The sequence below is a fragment of the Perca flavescens genome, chromosome 15 (genome assembly GCF_004354835.1).
Source record: "Perca flavescens isolate YP-PL-M2 chromosome 15, PFLA_1.0, whole genome shotgun sequence".
NCBI classification, from domain to species: domain Eukaryota; kingdom Metazoa; phylum Chordata; class Actinopteri; order Perciformes; family Percidae; genus Perca; species Perca flavescens.
In genome coordinates, this window is record NC_041345.1 from 4,479,869 (window position 1) to 4,499,253 (window position 19,385).

At 41.2% G+C, this 19,385-nt stretch overlaps 1 protein-coding gene and 1 pseudogene across 2 annotated transcripts; both read left to right on the forward strand.

The window, feature by feature from the left end:
* The first annotated feature begins 1,870 nt into the window (after positions 1–1,870).
* cdc42ep1b (CDC42 effector protein (Rho GTPase binding) 1b) lies at positions 1,871–16,729 on the forward strand. 2 transcript variants are annotated; one of them, XM_028600151.1, is made up of 4 exons: positions 1,871–2,016; positions 7,260–7,798; positions 8,782–9,332; positions 15,274–16,729. In XM_028600151.1, exons 3-4 carry the CDS (start codon positions 8,879–8,881, stop codon positions 15,897–15,899), a joined length of 1,080 nt encoding a protein of 359 aa, XP_028455952.1. In that variant the 5' UTR covers positions 1,871–2,016; positions 7,260–7,798; positions 8,782–8,878; the 3' UTR covers positions 15,900–16,729. The 2 variants fall into 2 exon arrangements, with proteins under 2 accessions (XP_028455952.1, XP_028455954.1); XM_028600153.1 differs by lacking the exon at positions 1,871–2,016 and adding an exon at positions 2,254–2,326.
* Positions 16,730–18,187: 1,458 nt separating this feature from the next.
* The window catches only part of LOC114569036 (interferon-induced very large GTPase 1-like), a 103,820-nt pseudogene continuing 102,622 nt past the window's right edge, over positions 18,188–19,385 (forward strand).

The following is a 19,385-nucleotide window of genomic DNA, read 5'->3' on the forward strand; positions in this document are numbered from 1 at the left end:
GACCCATCCACCACCCAAACCTTCCTACAAATGCAGAATTTGGCGCTCCTATACTTTGTCACCTCGCTTCCTCGCTTGCTCTAGCGATAATTACGTAAGAAACATAGTTATGGGTCACTATGAGCTACTCGCACAATCAACCTATGAAGTCATTTTCTGGGTGAAGTCTGCATTTACTCATCAGGGGGGCATCTGATACTTTGCAGCTGTTGTCAGCAAGAGCTGCTCGCCCTCCCAGATTCCCAGTGAAAATGATCCCTCCATTTCTCATGTCTGTTCTCAAGGCCAACCCAATCTCCCTTCACATCTCCTTCTCTTCACTCGCCTCCCCTTTCCTCTTGCTCAGAGTTCACTGCCTTGTATTCCCATCAGCCTCCTCTCCTGTGTCCACCCTGCTCCTTTTTCTCTTTTATCCCATCAGTCAGTCAATTCAGCCTCTCCTGTGTTGCCACTTTTCCCCCACATGCCATGGGATAATTATTCCTAGGCATTAAATTCATTCTCTTTTTTCAAATCTGCATTATAGCCCCTTAGCTTGGACCATTGGGCTTCTGTTCATCCAATGGAATCTCTTGGCTATTTTTTATTTCTCAGCTCTAACTCTTCCTCCATTAGGTATAAGTGAAAAACAGATGTGCCCTAATCTCTGGAACTCACTGCAAAGCAGTAATCATTCTGATTTTTTTTGTCAGTGAGGACAATTTCTAATCTTATTTACATTATCTACATTATCTGGGCTGTTTTTGTTGTGTCCTGATAAATGTACTGCATATATGTGTTGATACAAACATCACACACTCACCAGCCTCACCAGCCTGTGTATCCGAGCTCGTATTTCTGTTTTAAATCAGCAAACACACTGAGGCTGAAGTATAAATATCTGTTCAATTAAACCAAACAACGCTATCATTCATGAATCTGTGAAGGGTAGAACAGAGTGGTTGTGAACAGCAGTTTCACTGTGGAAATGCCTTTGAAAATCACATCAAACGGTTAAAAATGTCCTTTGAAAACTGGCTAATGTCTTACAGTGTTGTGCTGTACACACATGCATACGCATCCTCACAAGCATGCACGCTATTGTTGCATGACCATGAACGTCAGTGATGAGTGTATTTTTGTCAAGAGTGAGGGGATGACGGGTCACAGAGAGAAGAAAGGTTGATGACAGAGATCATGTTTACAGGCCTGAGTAAAGGTCAGAGGTGATTGAGTGTGTGTGTGTGTGTGTGTGTGTGTGTGTTTGCTGCATATCTCAGCTCATGTGGGGGTCATTGAAGCCTATGTCAAGTTAAAGTAGATTCAAATGTCGGACATTTGTCTTAGGCAATGGCAGACAGAGAGGATCCAAGGTTAAGACCCGATGAGTTCAAGCAACAGGAGGCTACGCACACACACACACACACACACACACACACACACACACACACACACACACACACACACACACACACACACACACACACACACACACACATCTGGAACAAACTTTCAGAAAACTGCAGGCCCGCTGCAACTCACTTCTTTTATTGTAAATCAAGGCTGAAGACTTTTCTGTTTGATGCTGCCTTTTTAAGTAATTGTTTATTTCTTACGCTGCACCGTAACTTTTATTATTGTATATTTTATATCTGTCTAATTCTATTTTAGCTGTTTTATATTATGTTTTTAACTGCTCTTTAATTTAGTATGTAAAGCACTTTGAATGGTCTTGTTGGTGAAATATGCTTTACAGATAAAGCTGCCTTGCTTTGCCTTCACATGCATTATTTCTTCTTTCTGAAGTCCACCAACCTCCTCCTCCTCTTCCTCCTCCCTCTCCTCTTCCTCTCCATCTTCATCTCCATCTCCTTCCACTCCACTTGTCAGCCGCAGAAGCCGCACAGAGCTGCTCCGCTGATGCGAAGTTCACGTCCAGAAGGAAACGTACGGTGCGGAGCGCAAATCGACCAACCGGGTGGCAGAGAAAAGAGGCGGTGAAGTTGTTTCTCCGCGAAGGGACTACTTTATTCTAAGGTAAGCTCGTTCTGAAAAGTGGAGTTTGTAAATCCCTTTGTTTGATGTATGTCGCGTGACGTGTACTGGAAATAACTGATGGGCACGTGAAACCAACAGCAAGAGTTATGTACAGAAAGTAACTACACAGCCGACATTTAATCCAGTCTGGCTGGTTTTCTATAAATTAACGTCCGCGTGTATTTTCTGTGCGTAAAAGTAGAGCGCAGTGAGAGTGTCGCTCCACCTCGGATCTCTTACAAAATCTCTATTAACTTTTGCACCCCTATGCGCACGTGCATACGTCACTGTGCAGTCACTTGGTTAAATGGTGAGTTTAGTTTTTTCTTTATTTAAACGATTCACACACAATAATGTAATAAACTCATGACTTGATCACAGTTATAATCACTGATATTATACAGTATGTGTGAAAAACTTGCCTGAATGCCAATTAGCAGCATTTGTCTGCTTTAAACAACATCTGACATGCACACTTGAGACATCAGAGCTCCAAAGTGGACAAACCAAAAGTGGCCAGGTTGCATCATTATTCAGTATGTAAATATGTCAAGAGGAAGCACCTCAAAAATCCTGACAACATATATGGAAAACAAACTGCATTACAATACAGGACAACTTCAATTTGTGTTTGCGATGGTGAGATGGTCACACGGATGTCCTTTTCACGAGAGCTTACATTAAGTTACCCTCAGTACATCCTGTTCTGCAGCGTTACTTCCCATTACTTCAAGTTTTTTTAGGTCATATATCAATAGAACTTGCTATTTAAATACAAACCTATGCACTGTATTATATGTCATATGACTTCAAACAGTGTTAGTAACGTGAACTGCAGCTTAGTTCTTCGTTCGGAGGTGGTGAGACTATGTTTGGTGGAAACAATCAAAATCAATTGGTCACCGTGCTGCTCCAGTGGAACCACAGAACAACTGTGCTCTGGTCGGGCCAGATCTCAGATCAGTGGGTTGGTCAGGGAGGTGGCGTCATGGTGAGAGAGACTGTCCTACGACATATACCAAACATCTGGACACTGTGTCTGTCCCTGCAGCGGCGTAGGTCTTCAGTGGACACTGCAATGACGAGCCAAAAGGACCAAAACATATGTGCATAATGATAGGTTAACTGTGTGATTTAAAATGCGGATACATTTTATATGACTGTGATGTGACACCATGAAGGCAGCTGGAAAAATGTTTTTCAAAAGAGGGAGATCATGACATTGTGATACAAAAATAGGAAAAAATGAAAAACGGAGTCTAACATGCCGCAAATCACTTACACTTAAGACTTTTTAAAGAAGACTATTATTGAGCTTTCCTTTAAAGGGCCACTTTAACTGTGTCTCTTGCTAGGTGGAAGTTTGGAGAGGCAACATTTCCTTATGCTCTCTGTCCATCATGTGTTTGCACTGCACTGCCGCTTGGCCTTGTTTCTCCGTTCTGTTGACAAAAAAAATCATAAAACTAGTGAATGATGGCCAGAGTTAAACCTGACCATAAAGACTTACTTGGTTGCTTAGCCTGCTGTTGTTTTGTAACGTTTCTGTGTGCTGTAAAAAAGGAGTCATTGAACTGGTTGAAGAGGTCTAATGTGCAGTGAATTCTTATCTCAAATGCCTCTTCTTGTGAGTTATGTTGTTGACTCTGTAGTGCATTAAGCAAAGTGTGAAAGAGGGAGTGAACAGGAAGTTCATTTACAAGTCACAGTGCTGTGAGAAATATGTCATATCACACTCATCTGTGCTGACAATCTGATACTGTCAGACATGGTCCCGTGTCATCACACCAAGATATCGCACATCCTAATCGGTTATGATTACTGTACACCCATTAATCATCACAGTTGTAGGACTGCAGGCAGCGCAGAGACACATACACACACCCTTACCATAAGGACCTGGCAGGCGTGTGTATTGCCACATTGCAGAAGTAGATCTTTTTAAACTGAGCGCATGTTGTATTTTGGGGCCAATGCGTAATGGTCATGGTGCACTGACCTCAGCCACAGTTAGCTGGTTCTGTGCTGTAAAAGGACCACGGCCATCCGGTCCAGCGGAGGAAGCAACCTCAGAGCTGACCCACTGCCCTGTGTGTGTGTGTGTGTGTGTGTGTGTGTGTGTGTGTGTGTAAGTGCATGTACGAGCCCACAGATGTACAGTATGTCTTTCTGAGCTACAGTGATTGAAGGGTCCCCTCAAATGTCACCAGAGCCCTGCTCTGCAATTTGTGGCTCTGTGGTACCAGATGTTTGCCTAACACATTTAATCTGCTCACACCAAAGAGACTGACAGAGAAGGGAAACAGTTCTGGCAGTATGTGTGTGTGTGTGTGTTTGTGACAGACGGGAAAGAAAGATAAAAATGTCACAAGATTGATTGAAAGGAAAAGCTGAAAATAGAAGTCTGGTTAAAAGAAAACACATAAAAAAAGGGGGTTAAAATGTGTTTCTTATCAGCTTCCTCAGATCCTTTATTTGATGACCATAATGGATGGCGTCTGGCCTGCTCACCCCCCCCCCCCCTCCACACACCCCATCTGTCTCTGTCTGCAATCACTTAGGCAGCTCACGCAAAAAACAGGCTTGTTTATGGACATCTGCAGGTACAACTTGTAGATAAATGACACGTTCGGCAGATCTAAATGTCTTTCTGTGTGTTTCTAATGAGGCCATGAAGTTCCCAAAGTGAACTCCTGTGCTGTTATTACTCTTTATTGTGCATGAAGAGATCTGAGTTGAGCTGCGTTTACTGCTCACAAAGCCATGAAAGAAAAAGGAAAGCATGTAAGGCTGATAGCAGGGTAAAAGAAATTGGCAGCTATAAAAGCAGGAGAAAACATCTTAATTACACCATGAAAAGCTGTGAATTCAGCATTAAATGACTGAAATACAACAGCTAAATGAAGGACTGAAAAGAGAAAAGAAAAAAACTCTAGTTAGGTAATTAGGGGTGGGAATAGTATCCAAAGGTATTCTTATAAATCTGGGAACTAGTGTTTCCGATATGATTCTATCCAAACTTGGTGTTGACTGACAGTGGATGTTTTTCTCCCTCGCTAATGTTTATCTGCCTCTCACCTACTTGTGCCCCACAAGCCCTAATCTCCACTTTAAGCTAAATGTTACTGAACTGGGGGATCAGACATGGTCAGGCAACGGCTAAAATCCACCATACCTCCCTATGATGGATTTCTCTGTATGAATCGTCGCTCTCCTAACTCTATTTGTCACACCCATACTTTCATCTTCCCTCCTTCCCTATTCCTAGGTTACAGACAGTGAATGCTCCTTGTGATGGCCTCCCCCCTGGCCATTTGTCCTGTTGAAAAACTGGGATTAGTCAAAGATTTAGGGATGGTAATCTGAGCCCAGGTCAGTGCCCAGTAAGAGTGGCACCATCAGCTTGTTCAAGTTCTTATATCACAGGTCCAGATTGGCCTGGCCATGACGTTAATCCAACACTGGATGCGGTTTGGAGAGGTCATGTGGTTAGAGCTTACCAGTGCTCGCTATCCAGGAAAAATAGATTCACAGGGCCTTTGGAGGTTTTTTTTGGTGACATCTCTGAAAGGGGCTGCACATGTTCAACTGGCTGTTGTTATGTCACATAAAGTTGTTTAATTAAAAAGAAATTGTAAAAAATTGCAAGGATCCCCTCTAACATAAAGTTCACATTTGGAACATCCATACTTTAAAATAAACTGCAAATAACAATTATTTTATTGACCAATTAGTCAATAATTTTTCCAATTAATTAAAAAAGTCTTTACAATTTTAAGAAATAGTGAAAAATGCCACAATTTCTCAGTCCAAGGCGGCATCTTTAAAGAGCATTTTCTGTCCAACCAGCCGTCACAAACCAGATGATAAAAACCAGCGAAAAGATATGGCCGGGTTAGCTCAGTTGGTAGAGCAGACGCATGTATATAGATATAGTATATATCTTATTATATATCTTATATAGTTTACTCCTCAACACAGGTATCCTGCTCTGCCTTTGAGAAAATGAAAGCTCAGATGGGCCGATCTGGAATCTTCTACTTATGAGGTCATAAGGAGCAAGGTTACCTCCCCTTTCTCTGCTTTGCCCGCCCAGAGAATTTGGCCCACCCATGAGAGAGAGAGAGAGACATCATGGCTTTCAAACGAACAAAGTGCCCCCCCCCACCTTGCCCCCCTCTCTCCTCCTCAATAGCTACAGACACAGAAATGGCACATCCTAAGGAAAGATCATTGTGGGACTGGCTCTAGTGGCTGGAATTCTGCACCAAGGCTGAATTTTGGGAAAGAGATTTCAGATACAGTATTAGGGGACCACTAAGGTCTATATAAAAGAGACTTCAGATACAGTATTAGGGGACCACTAAGGTCTATATAAAAGAGACTTCAGATACAGTATTAGGGGACCACTAAGGCCTATATAAAAGAGACTTCAGATACAGTATTAGGGGACCACTAAGGCCTATATAAAAGAGACTTCAGATACAGTATTAGGGGACCAATAAGGTCTATATAAAAGAGACTTCAGATACAGTATTAGGGGACCAATAAGGTCTATATAAAAGAGACTTCAGATACAGTATTAGGGGACCACTAAGGTCTATATAAAAGAGACTTCAGATACAGTATTAGGGGACCACTAAGGTCTATATAAAAGAGACTTCAGATACAGTATTAGGGGACCACTAAGGTCTATATAAAAGAGACTTCAGATACAGTATTAGGGGACCACTAAGGTCTATATAAAAGCATCCAAAGAGCACCATGTCATGGGACCTTTAATAAACAAACAGAGAAAAGCAACAAATGTTTGGCATTTGTGCTCAATAGATAACTTAAATAAATAGATAATCAAAATAGTTAAACATTGTCTGTAGATTGACTAATCCCCTATTCACGTCATTGCGAAAATAAATATAATTGTAAACTGTAAGTGCTGTTCACTCAGGAGAGAATATGGAAAGTGCTTGTGCTGAAATGAATATTAATCAAATGAAAGTACACAAAAGACTCTTCGAAGTCCCTGTTGTACTCAGGTTTTATTTGTCAAGTTCAGTTGCTGAACAAATTCTGGAGGACCTGCTGACTCCTCAGGCGACCGAGAGAGAACAACATTCCCATCTTCAGTCAGTCCAGAGTTTTAGTTGTGTGACACATTTATGTGCGCCTGAATGCCCCTGCTTTAGTCTTTGGTCTTAGTCTGTAACTCACATCTCTCTCCCTTTTCTCTTTGTCTGTTCTAGCTGGCCTTAAGTGAACTGAATGAAAACACAGGAGGCCCTCTACCTGGAACCTATCGGGGAACTAAGTGGATTGAAGAAGGCAGAGAGCAAGTGAGGGAGGGAAGACAGAAGGGATTAGCAGCTAATCCAGTGCATGGACAATCCTGGATGAGCCTTATTTTTTTCTTCCACGATGATGCAGACAAAACAGTCGCTGGATTACTTCACACTTCTTTATTGGCCTTTTTAAGAACGCTTCCCCCACCTTTTTCCTCTGCTCTGATTGTTTTCGTTGCCTCTCAAAGGTCTGGTGCCTTGGGTACAAAGGGGACCCGAGGAACTGAGGATAAAGACGCGGAGCGACAGGCCTGGTGACAGGATGTCCCATGGACAGTGTGGTGCCACACATGGATAAACGGCTTTAGTGGTAGACGGTGCATGGCAGTGGACCCCTGAGCTCTCTCTGCTTGGACTTTGAGGAAGACAAGTGCATGAGACGCACACAATCCTCTCGAAAGTAGAGATCTATTGGAAGCTCATGCAAAAAGGACTCGCTGCCAGTAAGCTACAGAGTGGAGACACTGCTGTGTTGCCATTCAGATTATGATTACAGAAAATGGTTCTTCATGCATGCGTTTCATTCAGTTGCTTGAGAAAGGTGTAGGTGTGATGCTGCAGTAAAGAGAATAGCGGACACGTCAGACAAACTAATTTACTAATCCTTGTAAATCAACCCGAAACCTAAATAGTAGTGAGAAGGGAAGCCAAAGTCTGTGGGAAAATGGCTCTATAAAGTGACTCAATCCAATTACATTTCCTAAACAGAGTTATTTATACATGTGTGTGCTGGTAAAACTCTCAGTTTGTTTTTAAAATTCGAGCTATACGTACATAAAAGCTTCTTTTATTAGGTTTGGGTAAAAGGCAAATTAAAGAGACTTCCCGGTGAGGTGATCCTCTTAGTGTTGTAAGTAAAATGTAAATTGAGACTGACTACAAGTCAGTTCTCCACATCTAGAATGAAGTGAAGACACAGTGCAAACACCAGTATATTTCATGACTTTTGTCACTCAAACCAGCTACGTTGATGCACTTAAATCACGTCTAAAGTTATTTGCAGTTGCGGCTTGACTTTGTTTTTCTAAACTGAACCAACCAACAAGAGTCCAGCCAGCCCTAAACTCTCCAACCGCATACGCTGTGGTAACCAGAGGAAACAAAGTATCGCCTTGTAATTCATCTCCTTTGTTATTTTGTCACAGCTGAAAGCTGCTGTTGTGCAGGAGAAGTGAGCTGAGCGTTTGGTCATGTGCAGTACTAACGGTACATGAGAGGAGAAAAGAGAAATAGTAGAAACTGGCATCTTTTCAGTGTAGCTCCAAAAGGGAAACCGTGGGCCGACGGTGGATGAATAGTTGGCTCTGGCCGTGTGGAGAATGCATTATACACACATTCTCTGCCGGCTAAACAACCACATTTTTGTGTTTTCTGTTCTCACTGTCCCGGCATTTTAATTAATTTTTTTCTCTCTCTGGTTTTACAGTGGACCCTAAACTGGAATTCAAACTTGACTGACATGTTATCTGAGCTCAGACGCTCTCATTTAAATTAAAGGGAAATTACACAACTTTCCTGTCACAATGAGTCTGGGAAAACTGCCAGGGATCAAGGGCCTTGTGTCTGGCTCGCAGGGGAAACGTCGTTTCAAGAGCGAACTCTCTGTGGACATGATCAGCCCGCCGCTGGGTGACTTCCGACACACTATGCATGTTGGTCGTGGCGGGGAAGTGTTTGGTGACACTTCCTTCCTTAGCAACTACGGGGGCAACCGGGAACCAGGAAGTCCAGACTCAGCAAACAGCTCCAGGACGACCGGGTTCTTCACACGCACCTTTCGGCATGTACGGAAGAACTCGGTGCCGCGTCCGCGAGGGGGCTCCCGGGACTTGTCATCCACGCCACCAGACGTCTCACCCATCATCAAGAACGCCATCTCCCTGCCCCAGCTGAACATGGACTCCCCCAATGGGTGCCTACAGAGGGTGCTGTTCCCCAGCTCCATCAGCTCGACAGATGACTCCTTCTGCACATATGGTGAGATAATACAGGAAATCACTGCATGGGTCAGAGTTTAGGAAGCCCATCTGACCCAGCAAGATCATCGGCCCTGTTGAGACCTGGCATTAACATCAGCGAGGGTGGTCCGACCACAAGTAGACAGCAGAACAGGTGGGAATGCACCCAAGACACGTTGAGGATGCATTGAGATCCGATCGCTCAGACCACATTTAGAGGTGGCCACATTCGTTTAGCAGTGTGTACGCACGCCTCTTAACTCGATAATAAAGCCGTAAAGTAGGCTAACTTTCAACTCAGGACAGGTAACTGCGATCAGCTTCGTGGGAAATGTATAATTAATACCACCGACATAACCAATCACACTATGACAGACGCTCCACTTAGGGACCGTTTGGTATTTATGGACCACCGGAGGAAAATAGGAAAGGAAAATGAAAGCTCAGATGAGCCGTTTTGGAATCTGCTTGTTATGAGGTCATAACAAGCAAGGTTACCTCCCCTTTCTCTGCTTTGCCCGCCCAGAGAATTTGGCCAACCCATGAGAGAGAGAGAGAGACATCATGGCTTTCAAACGAGAAAAGTGGCAGATGGTCAAGGCCACACCCCCACCCTCCACCTTGCCCCCCCCCTCTCCTCCTCAATAGATACAGACACAGAAATGGCACATCCTAAGGAAAGCTCATTGTGGGACTGGCTCTAGTGGCTGGAATTCTGCACCAAGGCTGAATTTCGGGAAAGAGACTTCAGATACAGTATTAGGGGACCACTAAGGTCTATATAAAAGAGACTTCAGATACAGTATTAGGGGACCACTAAGGTCTATATAAAAGAGACTTCAGATACAGTATTAGGGGACCACTAAGGTCTATATAAAAGAGACTTCAGATACAGTATTAGGGGACCACTAAGGCCTATATAAAAGAGACTTCAGATACAGTATTAGGGGACCACTAAGGTCTATATAAAAGAGACTTCAGATACAGTATTAGGGGACCACTAAGGTCTATATAAAAGAGACTTCAGATACAGTATTAGGGGACCACTAAGGCCTATATAAAAGAGACTTCAGATACAGTATTAGGGGACCACTAAGGTCTATATAAAAGAGACTTCAGATACAGTATTAGGGGACCACTAAGGCCTATATAAAAGACTTCAGATACAGTATTAGGGGACCACTAAGGTCTATATAAAAGAGACTTCAGATACAGTATTAGGGGACCACTAAGGTCTATATAAAAGAGACTTCAGATACAGTATTAGGGGACCACTAAGGTTTATATAAAAGAGACTTCAGATACAGTATTAGGGGACCACTAAGGCCTATATAAAAGAGACTTCAGATACAGTATTAGAGGACCACTAAGGTCTATATAAAAGAGACTTCAGATACAGTATTAGGGGACCACTAAGGCCTATATAAAAGAGACTTCAGATACAGTATTAGGGGACCACTAAGGTCTATATAAAAGAGACTTCAGATACAGTATTAGGGGACCACTAAGGTCTATATAAAAGAGACTTCAGATACAGTATTAGGGGACCACTAAGGCCTATTATAAAAGCATCCAAAGAGCACCATGTCATGGGACCTTTAAACGGCGAAGTGGAGGAAGCCTAGTGACGAGTCCATAGCAACTAGTTTGTGTGTTGAATGTTACCCAGAGTGCCTTGCTGAATGGTCTCAACGTTTTATCGTTTTATTTCATGTGAATACTAGTTTACTAGAGGAGTAACTTAGTATTTGAAGTAATGCAGGAAGTGTGCATTTAGTTTCCACGCTTATTGTGTTTCCACAACAATGTTAGTGAGTAAATCTACTGAAATGGCCCCTACACCATAACAGAGGAGTGGGATGTGTAAGATGAGAATGCAGAGGTTTAGTCCAATATGTCATGGCTGTAAAAAAAACAATGGGATTCTATATATATATATTCCAAGTGCAAACCAGTACAGAAGGTGACAATAGATTGTGGGGAGATTGTAATGCCTTTTTTCAAAGTTGTTTTGGAGGGTCATAGATTTGTTTTAGCTGGTGATGGATGGTCATGTCTTTTTTGGCTAATGGTCCCAAAACTTCTCTGGTGGTCCCTTATATAAATAACGAACAGTCCGTTAGCACTAACAGCATCGTTTAATTTTAAATGAATGTAGCCTACTGGCAGTCTGGCACACATGGGTGCTCAGTGTTTTCCGTCGGTGCACCCACGGTATCGGCGCCTGTGTGTACGCGTCTGTGTACTGCCCTCTCAACTGACGTCCTCTGCGTAAGCTGAAGTGTAGCATTCTGAAATTGCGTGAACTGAGTTTGTCCACAACGTCTGAAAATTTCAGAAAGCCCATTGAGATAAATTACAAGTGCATCAAAGATCTTGACCTCAATTTTTCAATCTAACGTGTTACATTAGATAATATATGACTTTTTACTGTAGAGTATGGTCTAGACCTACTCTATCTGTAAAGTGTCCTGAGATCACTTCTGTTATGACTTGACACTATGAATACGATTGAATTTAATTGAAATAGAAATTTGGATACAAATTAACAAAGACTGCAATCAAGAAAAACAGGTATACTTCAGCAAAACAATTCAAAGTGTGGTTTCTAAGTGTTAATATAATATAATTTAAATAAATGATAAGATTTGGTAAGATCAGATTCATGAGTTACCGGCTCAGAAGTCTTCACTCCAACATGAAGTCATATGGAGCAATTGTGTCTGATGGGAAATATCAAGATCCTGGAGGAAGCATACAGTTAGAACATTTTCTTAAGGTTACAGGAAGCTCAGAGTCAATGTTCAAAATGATAGTGTTAGTGGAAGACCAGCACTGTATTATTCACCCTGAATTATGTGCAAAAAGTAAGATAAGCATTACAGTTGGAATTCTCACTATTCACTATCGAGCAGACCAAACAGAATAAAGTCCTGATTGGTGCAAACAGGACTATAAATGCCAGTGAACACACAAACAGAGAGGGTGATGTAGCTCTCTTGGCAACATCGCTCTCACATTCCTCCAAGACAACCGCAAACAGGCGGCTTCTTCTGAGTCATCTGGATTCACCTAGGCAACACCTGTACACAATTCAGTCTATAAACACAAACACACACAGCTGGTTTGGAAGACACAAAGATACTTAGTGGGCATTTTCCTGTGATCTATGTGTGCATGTGTCACTGCCTGCCTGAGTGCACACCATAAACGCACCATTCATTATATCTGCTAACCAATCGGAGCTTATCAGGCAGCAGTGTGCACAGTCTGGACTGGAAATCCCTCCCCATCTCCAGATCCCTTACCCAATTCATAAGGAATTTGCCCAAACTGAGTGATGTGGAGCCGGCATAAAAGGAGTTTGGGAGTTTTTTTTCTTATCAGTGGGTTTAGTTTCTCAATTCATCGTCCATGTAATTATTTCCATCCGTCTTCTCTTATTCTCTCAGATGTTTACATGAGTTTGTCACAAATGTCATTATCCACTGCTTCACTGATTTCAGTCTTGAAAGCAAAGTTCATCAATAGTGAAAAATCAAGTAGTATTTCAAAACTAAGTATACTGTAGTTGCCAACTGTGTATTCATAAAAAAACTCAACATTTACATTATAATCCTACAATCAAAATTTAACATGCAAATGTAACCTAAGAAGGTAAACGCTCCAGCAACACTTGTAGTATAAAGAGCAACTTTTTTATCAGATCAGACCAACACGTTTCAGCTTGAGGCCTTTATCAGGGCTTTTAATAGACTCCCTATGCTACTATCATGAAACACCATAGATATTTCACTCCCTCTCGCTCTGGTGTCTCTCTCTTTCTGTCCCCTTTCAGAAGAATCATACAGCTCTTAAATGTCTTCCTGTTTTCTACTGTCTGACAGACAACTGAGTCCTTCCCTGCAGGGAAGTTTCAGCAGTCTGTTACTGGGTTGTTACATACTGCCACTCTGTGGTGAAAAGATTCAATTGCTAGACTAACAGTAACTCAGCTTGTACTTAACTGCTCCTCAGATCACTGCAGGTTAATGCTGATGCTAGGCTAAACTTACATAATAAGTTTGTCCAAAGAAAGCATATTTAGATTTTGCAGCTAAATAAGCCTGCTGAATGCAATTTCTCTCTCTCTCTCTCTCTCTCTGGTTTTTCTCTTTCTGTCCCCTTCCAGTAGCATCATACAGCTCTTAAATGTCTTCCTGTTTTCTACTGTCTGACAGACATCTGAGTCCTTCCCTGCAGGGAAGTTTCAGCAGTCTGTTACTGGGTTGTTACATACTGCCACTCTGTGGTGAAAAGATTCAATTGCTAGACTAACAGTAACTCAGCTTGTACTTAACTGCTCCTCAGATCACTGCAGGTTAATGCTGATGCTAGGCTAAACTTACATAATAAGTTTGTCCAAAGAAAGCATATTTAGATTTTGCAGCTAAATAAGCCTGCTGAATGCAATTTCCTCTCTCTCTCTCTCTCTCTCTTTTTTTCTCTTTCTGTCCCCTTCCAGTAGCATCATTCTTAAATGTCTTCCTGTTTTCTACTGTCTGACAGACATCTGAGTCCTTCCCTGCAGGGAAGTTTCAGCAGTCTGTTACTGGGTTGTTACATACTGCCACTCTGGTGAAAAGAATTCTTTGCTTTCATAGACTAATAGTAACTCAGCTTGTATTTAAGGCCCCATAGTTTAGATTTGTGAGGACTATGGTCAACTGCTCCTCAGATCTCTGCAGGGTAAATCCAGACAGCTAGCTAGACTATCCGTCCAATCTTTTTCTGTTGCACGACTAAAACAACTTTTGAACGTACACATGTTCCACCAAAACAAGTTCCTTCCCGAGGCTGTTTTGCAGAGTCACCGTGGCTCTGTCCGGCGCTTAGCACCGCCCAAGACGATTGTGATTGGTTTAAAGACATGCCAATAAACCAGAGCATGTTTTTCTCCCATCCCGGGAATGCTGTGTGGACTAGCCAGACCTTCTTCTTGCAATGCGAGACTATTCCCTCTTCCTCTTTCTTTTTAAGTGCGTTGTCTTTGGTTGAAAATAACATGATTCAGTATGTTTTCCAAAAATATTGTATTTTCATTTAGATTTTAGATTGTATTTAGGTTGTGGATCTGCATTTCGAGGATTATCAAGTCAAATAAATCCACAGATTTAATTTCAATAATGCTAACTTTTCACATTTTGAATGAGTACTGACTGAGAGATGGACTGTAGTGATGATGTCTTCTATCCTGGAGCTGCTCTATAAACAGTGAATAATGGGAGTAATATAGGTCACACAGACACAGTATGGCAATTTAATTGGGATATGGGGACTTTTTAGATTTACTCAAATAATATTAACCTGCATGCAGCTAATATTTCTCATTATCTATTTTACTGTTCAAATCTCTAAAATAGCACAATGTCCAATCGGTTGGATTTCCCTTTAAGTGTCATCAGAAGATTGAACTTTACAAAGTGCCTTCAAGTTCAAAATGTACAAAAACATGATTTTATATTCAACGACTTCAAACCAAAATCCTAAAAAAACTACTACTAATGGGCTTGAAATGGAAATGGAAATTGATTTATTTGAAACAGGGACAATGCACAAATAAACATTAAACTTGTTATAGAAGAGAATATGTCTTGGTTATAGCAACAATTGCTAATTTCCACCTGTAGTCCCTGGGCAGGTATGACAAATTTAAAAAACAATTAACAGTTTTAAATAGAAATATAAATGACATGGTGTCCATAGTAATTAAAAACAAGCAGTTTAGTAAAAACAGGGGCGTCATCAGCCCACTCTCTCTCTCTCCCCCCTCCCAGCACACACACTACAAACATGGTTTGTGACATACATTGGGATCATTCTGTTCCTAAGTTAAGAAAGTCTCTTTTTCTTTATGTCGTGTCATTAGTTCAGATCATTTCAGTGACTTCAGAGTGTTTTCTTCTTCTGTCTGTCTGCAGGTCTACAGTCTGGATTTGTCACTCTGCCCCGCCTCTCTCGCATTGACAGACAGTTTTATGATGGAGACGTGCAGAAAGGGTCTCTACCCGACAGCGGTGGCTTCACGCTGACTCGCTCAGACTCCCTCATGTCGTTCACTGTAGACCTCGGCCCTTCTCTTATGACTGAGGTGCTGAGCTTGATTGACAACCCCAGCTGCCTTCAGACGTCCAATCACAGCCAGGCAGCAGGCGAGGAAGAGGAAGGAGAGGACCACAGCTCTCTAACAGAGACGCCTGTGCAGAGCCCTGAGCTGACTTCACCCAACCCCTCCATGAGTAGCAGGTCATTCAGCAGTAACATGAACAACAGGGGGGGCTCTTGTAGCGTGGACTGGGCAGAGCAAGAGGAGGAGAGGGGGTCACTGAGGACTCCAGATGTGTGCACTGGGTCTCCTCAGAGAGCGGAGCCGGCGATGGAGGCAGAACGGTTCCAGAGGGCGGCTGACGTGCTGTCTCGTCATTATGGTGGAGGCTCCTTCACAAAGGGAACCAGGATGGGCAACGACACCCCCTCTCCTGCTTTGGCCCAAAGCAGCAAAACACCGTATGCCTTTTCTGAAGAGGAGGAAGAGGTCAAAGTCTAGATGTTGAAAGTCTTTCTGAAAGAGAGCAGGAACTTTATTGATTCAATAAACCCATAGAAACCTTCCAGTGATTGGAATTCTTGGTTTATTTCACGTCAGGGAGCCTGAACGTTGTGTGATATTCTGTTCTTCAATAGAAACATGCTTCCTCTTCTCACATGGGGAAGTCAGTGATCAGCTACCAGATCCTGGTCTGTATTCAGTTTCTGCAGGATGGATGTTTGATGCTGATCTCGACCCTGGACCTTCCCCTCTCTCTGCACTACGTTGCTGCCATGATTTTATAGATTGACTCTAGAGATAAGTCACTGAATGAGTCGGACACCACACAATAGATTCTTGTCAAGACTAAATATTAATAATGACTTTTTAAGTTTCATCAGTAACAAAAATGTAAAAGTGAATAAAAAATGTCACACCTGCATTAATCATCATCTTAACAGTCAACTGAATATAACCGGGAAAAATCACTTTTGAATGGACTTTGATTTTTAGATTTTTTTACACTGTACATAATCATGATGTTCAACAGTAAAAATGTGTTTTACATTAATAAAGATCTTCAGGTTCAAAGGTCTGAGGCATCAAGCTGAACCTGGAATTTGGGAAATAAAGTTTTATAACACTTGAGATGAAACCTCTGTAGATTGTAAAATAATTAACTGTAATCTGGAATAATGGTGTTATAAACCTAACATCGTTGTACAACAACAGCTTATATTGATCACATGTATATAGGATTGTTTATCAAGCTTTTATCAGTATTAGTTTATCTTTTTCTAAAATGATAAAGCTGATGTAATAAAGGCCTAAATTCAGATTTCTGCTTCTTATTTAACATTGTAAACTCAAATCAAAGTCCCTAGTCAATAATTGTAAAAAAGGAATTAGTTATTAGAGTCGTTACTAGTTTTGTGCTGCTCAATGACTGATTCATAGTTAATTATATTATTCATGAAGAAGGGGGTCAGTATGTCTAGTCACAGATATTAATGAACTAATTATTATGTAACAATTCATTATCTCCCTGTTTGTTCTCATCATTATTCATTTGGCCACAATTTAGCAAATTGACCATACACTGTCCAGTATAGGTTTTAACCTAGTCTTTTGAATATTTTTTTTTGGGCCAAATATTAACAGTTGTGAAGGAATACATTTTTTGTATACTGGCTTTGGAAAACTATTGCTCCACCTTGTGTACTGAATGATACAGATCACTTATTTGCATGATATTATATCCATTTGTTCAAATTGTCATTGGTCATCTAGAGGGTGGCAGTTTGTGTTCATGTCAAACATGTGTTTAAAGACACTAAAGTGAATGAAAAGGTGTACTGCTGTAAATTAAAGAAAATATACAGGGTTATTGTGTAAATAACTAAAAGACAATAAGAGAAATAAAAAGAGAAAATGGCTACCATCCCGACTACGTGGACAAGCAAGACATGTGCAGGCGTGGCTTCAACCAAGTGATGTAACAGAAATACAAACAATGGCGACAGTGGAAGCGTCTAACTTCTGGAGTGATAAAGAAACAGAGTTGTGAAGTAGAAGTAAATGTAAGGAGTTTCATATTTCCTGTCACTGTTTTGGTAAACAACACATCACCTGTGCAATAAAATTGCACTTATCAATAAACCAGGTTATTAGCATTTATCATGTAGCCTAACGTTACAAGAATATGAATAAGTGGATTTCTCTGTGCTCATGTAAACACCATATCCAAATATGATCATAACCTCATAAGCGGGTTATACATGTCTATGTAAACTCAATATTTTCTTTTAAATTTACAAGGGTTTGGAGTAAACTTACTTAATCACTTAACTTAATTACTTACTTAATTACTTAACTTAATTTTTTCTTTTACTTTTTTTGTTACTAATTTAAAACTAACATGCATGCAGAATATCACGATAGAGCTGTCTTTGTAAATAAACATGCTTTAATAGAGTCGATTATGTTTTGTTGCAAGTGTTCAGTATCGACAGTGGTTTGTGCTGGACGCCTAAACCTATAAATGTTTTTCCTTGAAGTCACATGGTTTAGTAAATCATTTTGACATTTGTTGTTACTGATTTACAAGTTATGTGCGTGCAGAGGTTCTCTGCTCCTTATACCTATCATATCAGATTTGATCAGAGCAGGTGGGAGGGGTTTGTGAGGGGCAGACCGAGAATTAAACAAGCCTCTGGTCTCTCTTTCTCTCTCTCTCTCTCTCTCTCTCTCTCTCTCTATATATATATATATATATATAGGACAGGAAGGATTTCTGACTAGGAAGCCACATCTACACAGACCAGGCAGAGCTAAGGAGACATAATAAAAGGTGAGTTTAAACAGCAAGTATATACAGTATATATTGTATTGATTGTATGTGTTTTTTTCTCAAGCAACTTAAATTCAATCAGGAAAGACTTCATATCAAACATTGCACAACAGGAAAAGTGAAGAAATATGAGGAGTCTTTGGCAATTAACCCATAGTGACATCAGTGATTTAGGGGGGTATCCTGAGCTGTACAGGAATATCTCAGTTGGAGTCTAGACACTGGTGGTGTTAATAAAGGGGTTAAGAGCTCTGTTAAGTAATAACTAAAAGACGTGTTCGTTCTGATTTCTGGAGGAGAAAGGAGAGGCTTGGGTCGAATTGAAAGTTAAGCAAAAGGTTTAATGAAACTGCATGAAAACGACAAGACAAAACGCAATCAAACATTAAACATAAAACACTGCAGCTGACAGCTATGGAGTTATATTAGTATCTTTATTCAAGAGCGCATTCTTTCAATTTGAGAGCATTTTTCACTGATATTACGTTCAGATTTTGTAATAATTTCCCTCAAAACCTTGCTCTCACACTCAAATGGTCATGCTCGCGCTTGGATTTGCTCTGCTTGTGCTCAAACTTTGTGCTCGGACTCAGATATGTTGTTCTGTGGACAGATTTCCTGCTCTCAGCTTTGAACCTTCTCCTCGCACTCAGCCTGATTCTGCGCGCTTGCAAATCTGCTGCTCTCGGATCTCTCCTGCGCGCTTGGATTTTTCTGCGTTACAACAGTATCAAAAGTCCACAACCAATAGAATGCCAGGTGTAGTGTCGACCAATGATCCCTGCCCCGTTGAGGGTGCGTTCGTTTTATGTGAGAACATCCGTTGCGGCCGGCTCCTCTGTAACCATGGGTCTGTAACCCAAGTTTATTTAACAACGCCGTCCATTGCTTTATTATTAGTATATGTCAATAATGTGCACAGAATGGTCGACGGTCTTTCACCTGCACCCATCAGGAAACGGGAGAAAGCTTTGAAGTGGGACATATCAAGTTACGTAGCTACACAACTATGAGGGTGAGTAACATAAATTAAGCACATAGCATATGGCGCTAGCCTAGCTTGATGTCTGTAAACAAATAGCTTTTCTTTAAATCAGTAGTTTAGCTAGCTAGATTGAACGACATATGAAAAGTAAAAGTAATTCATAACCAAC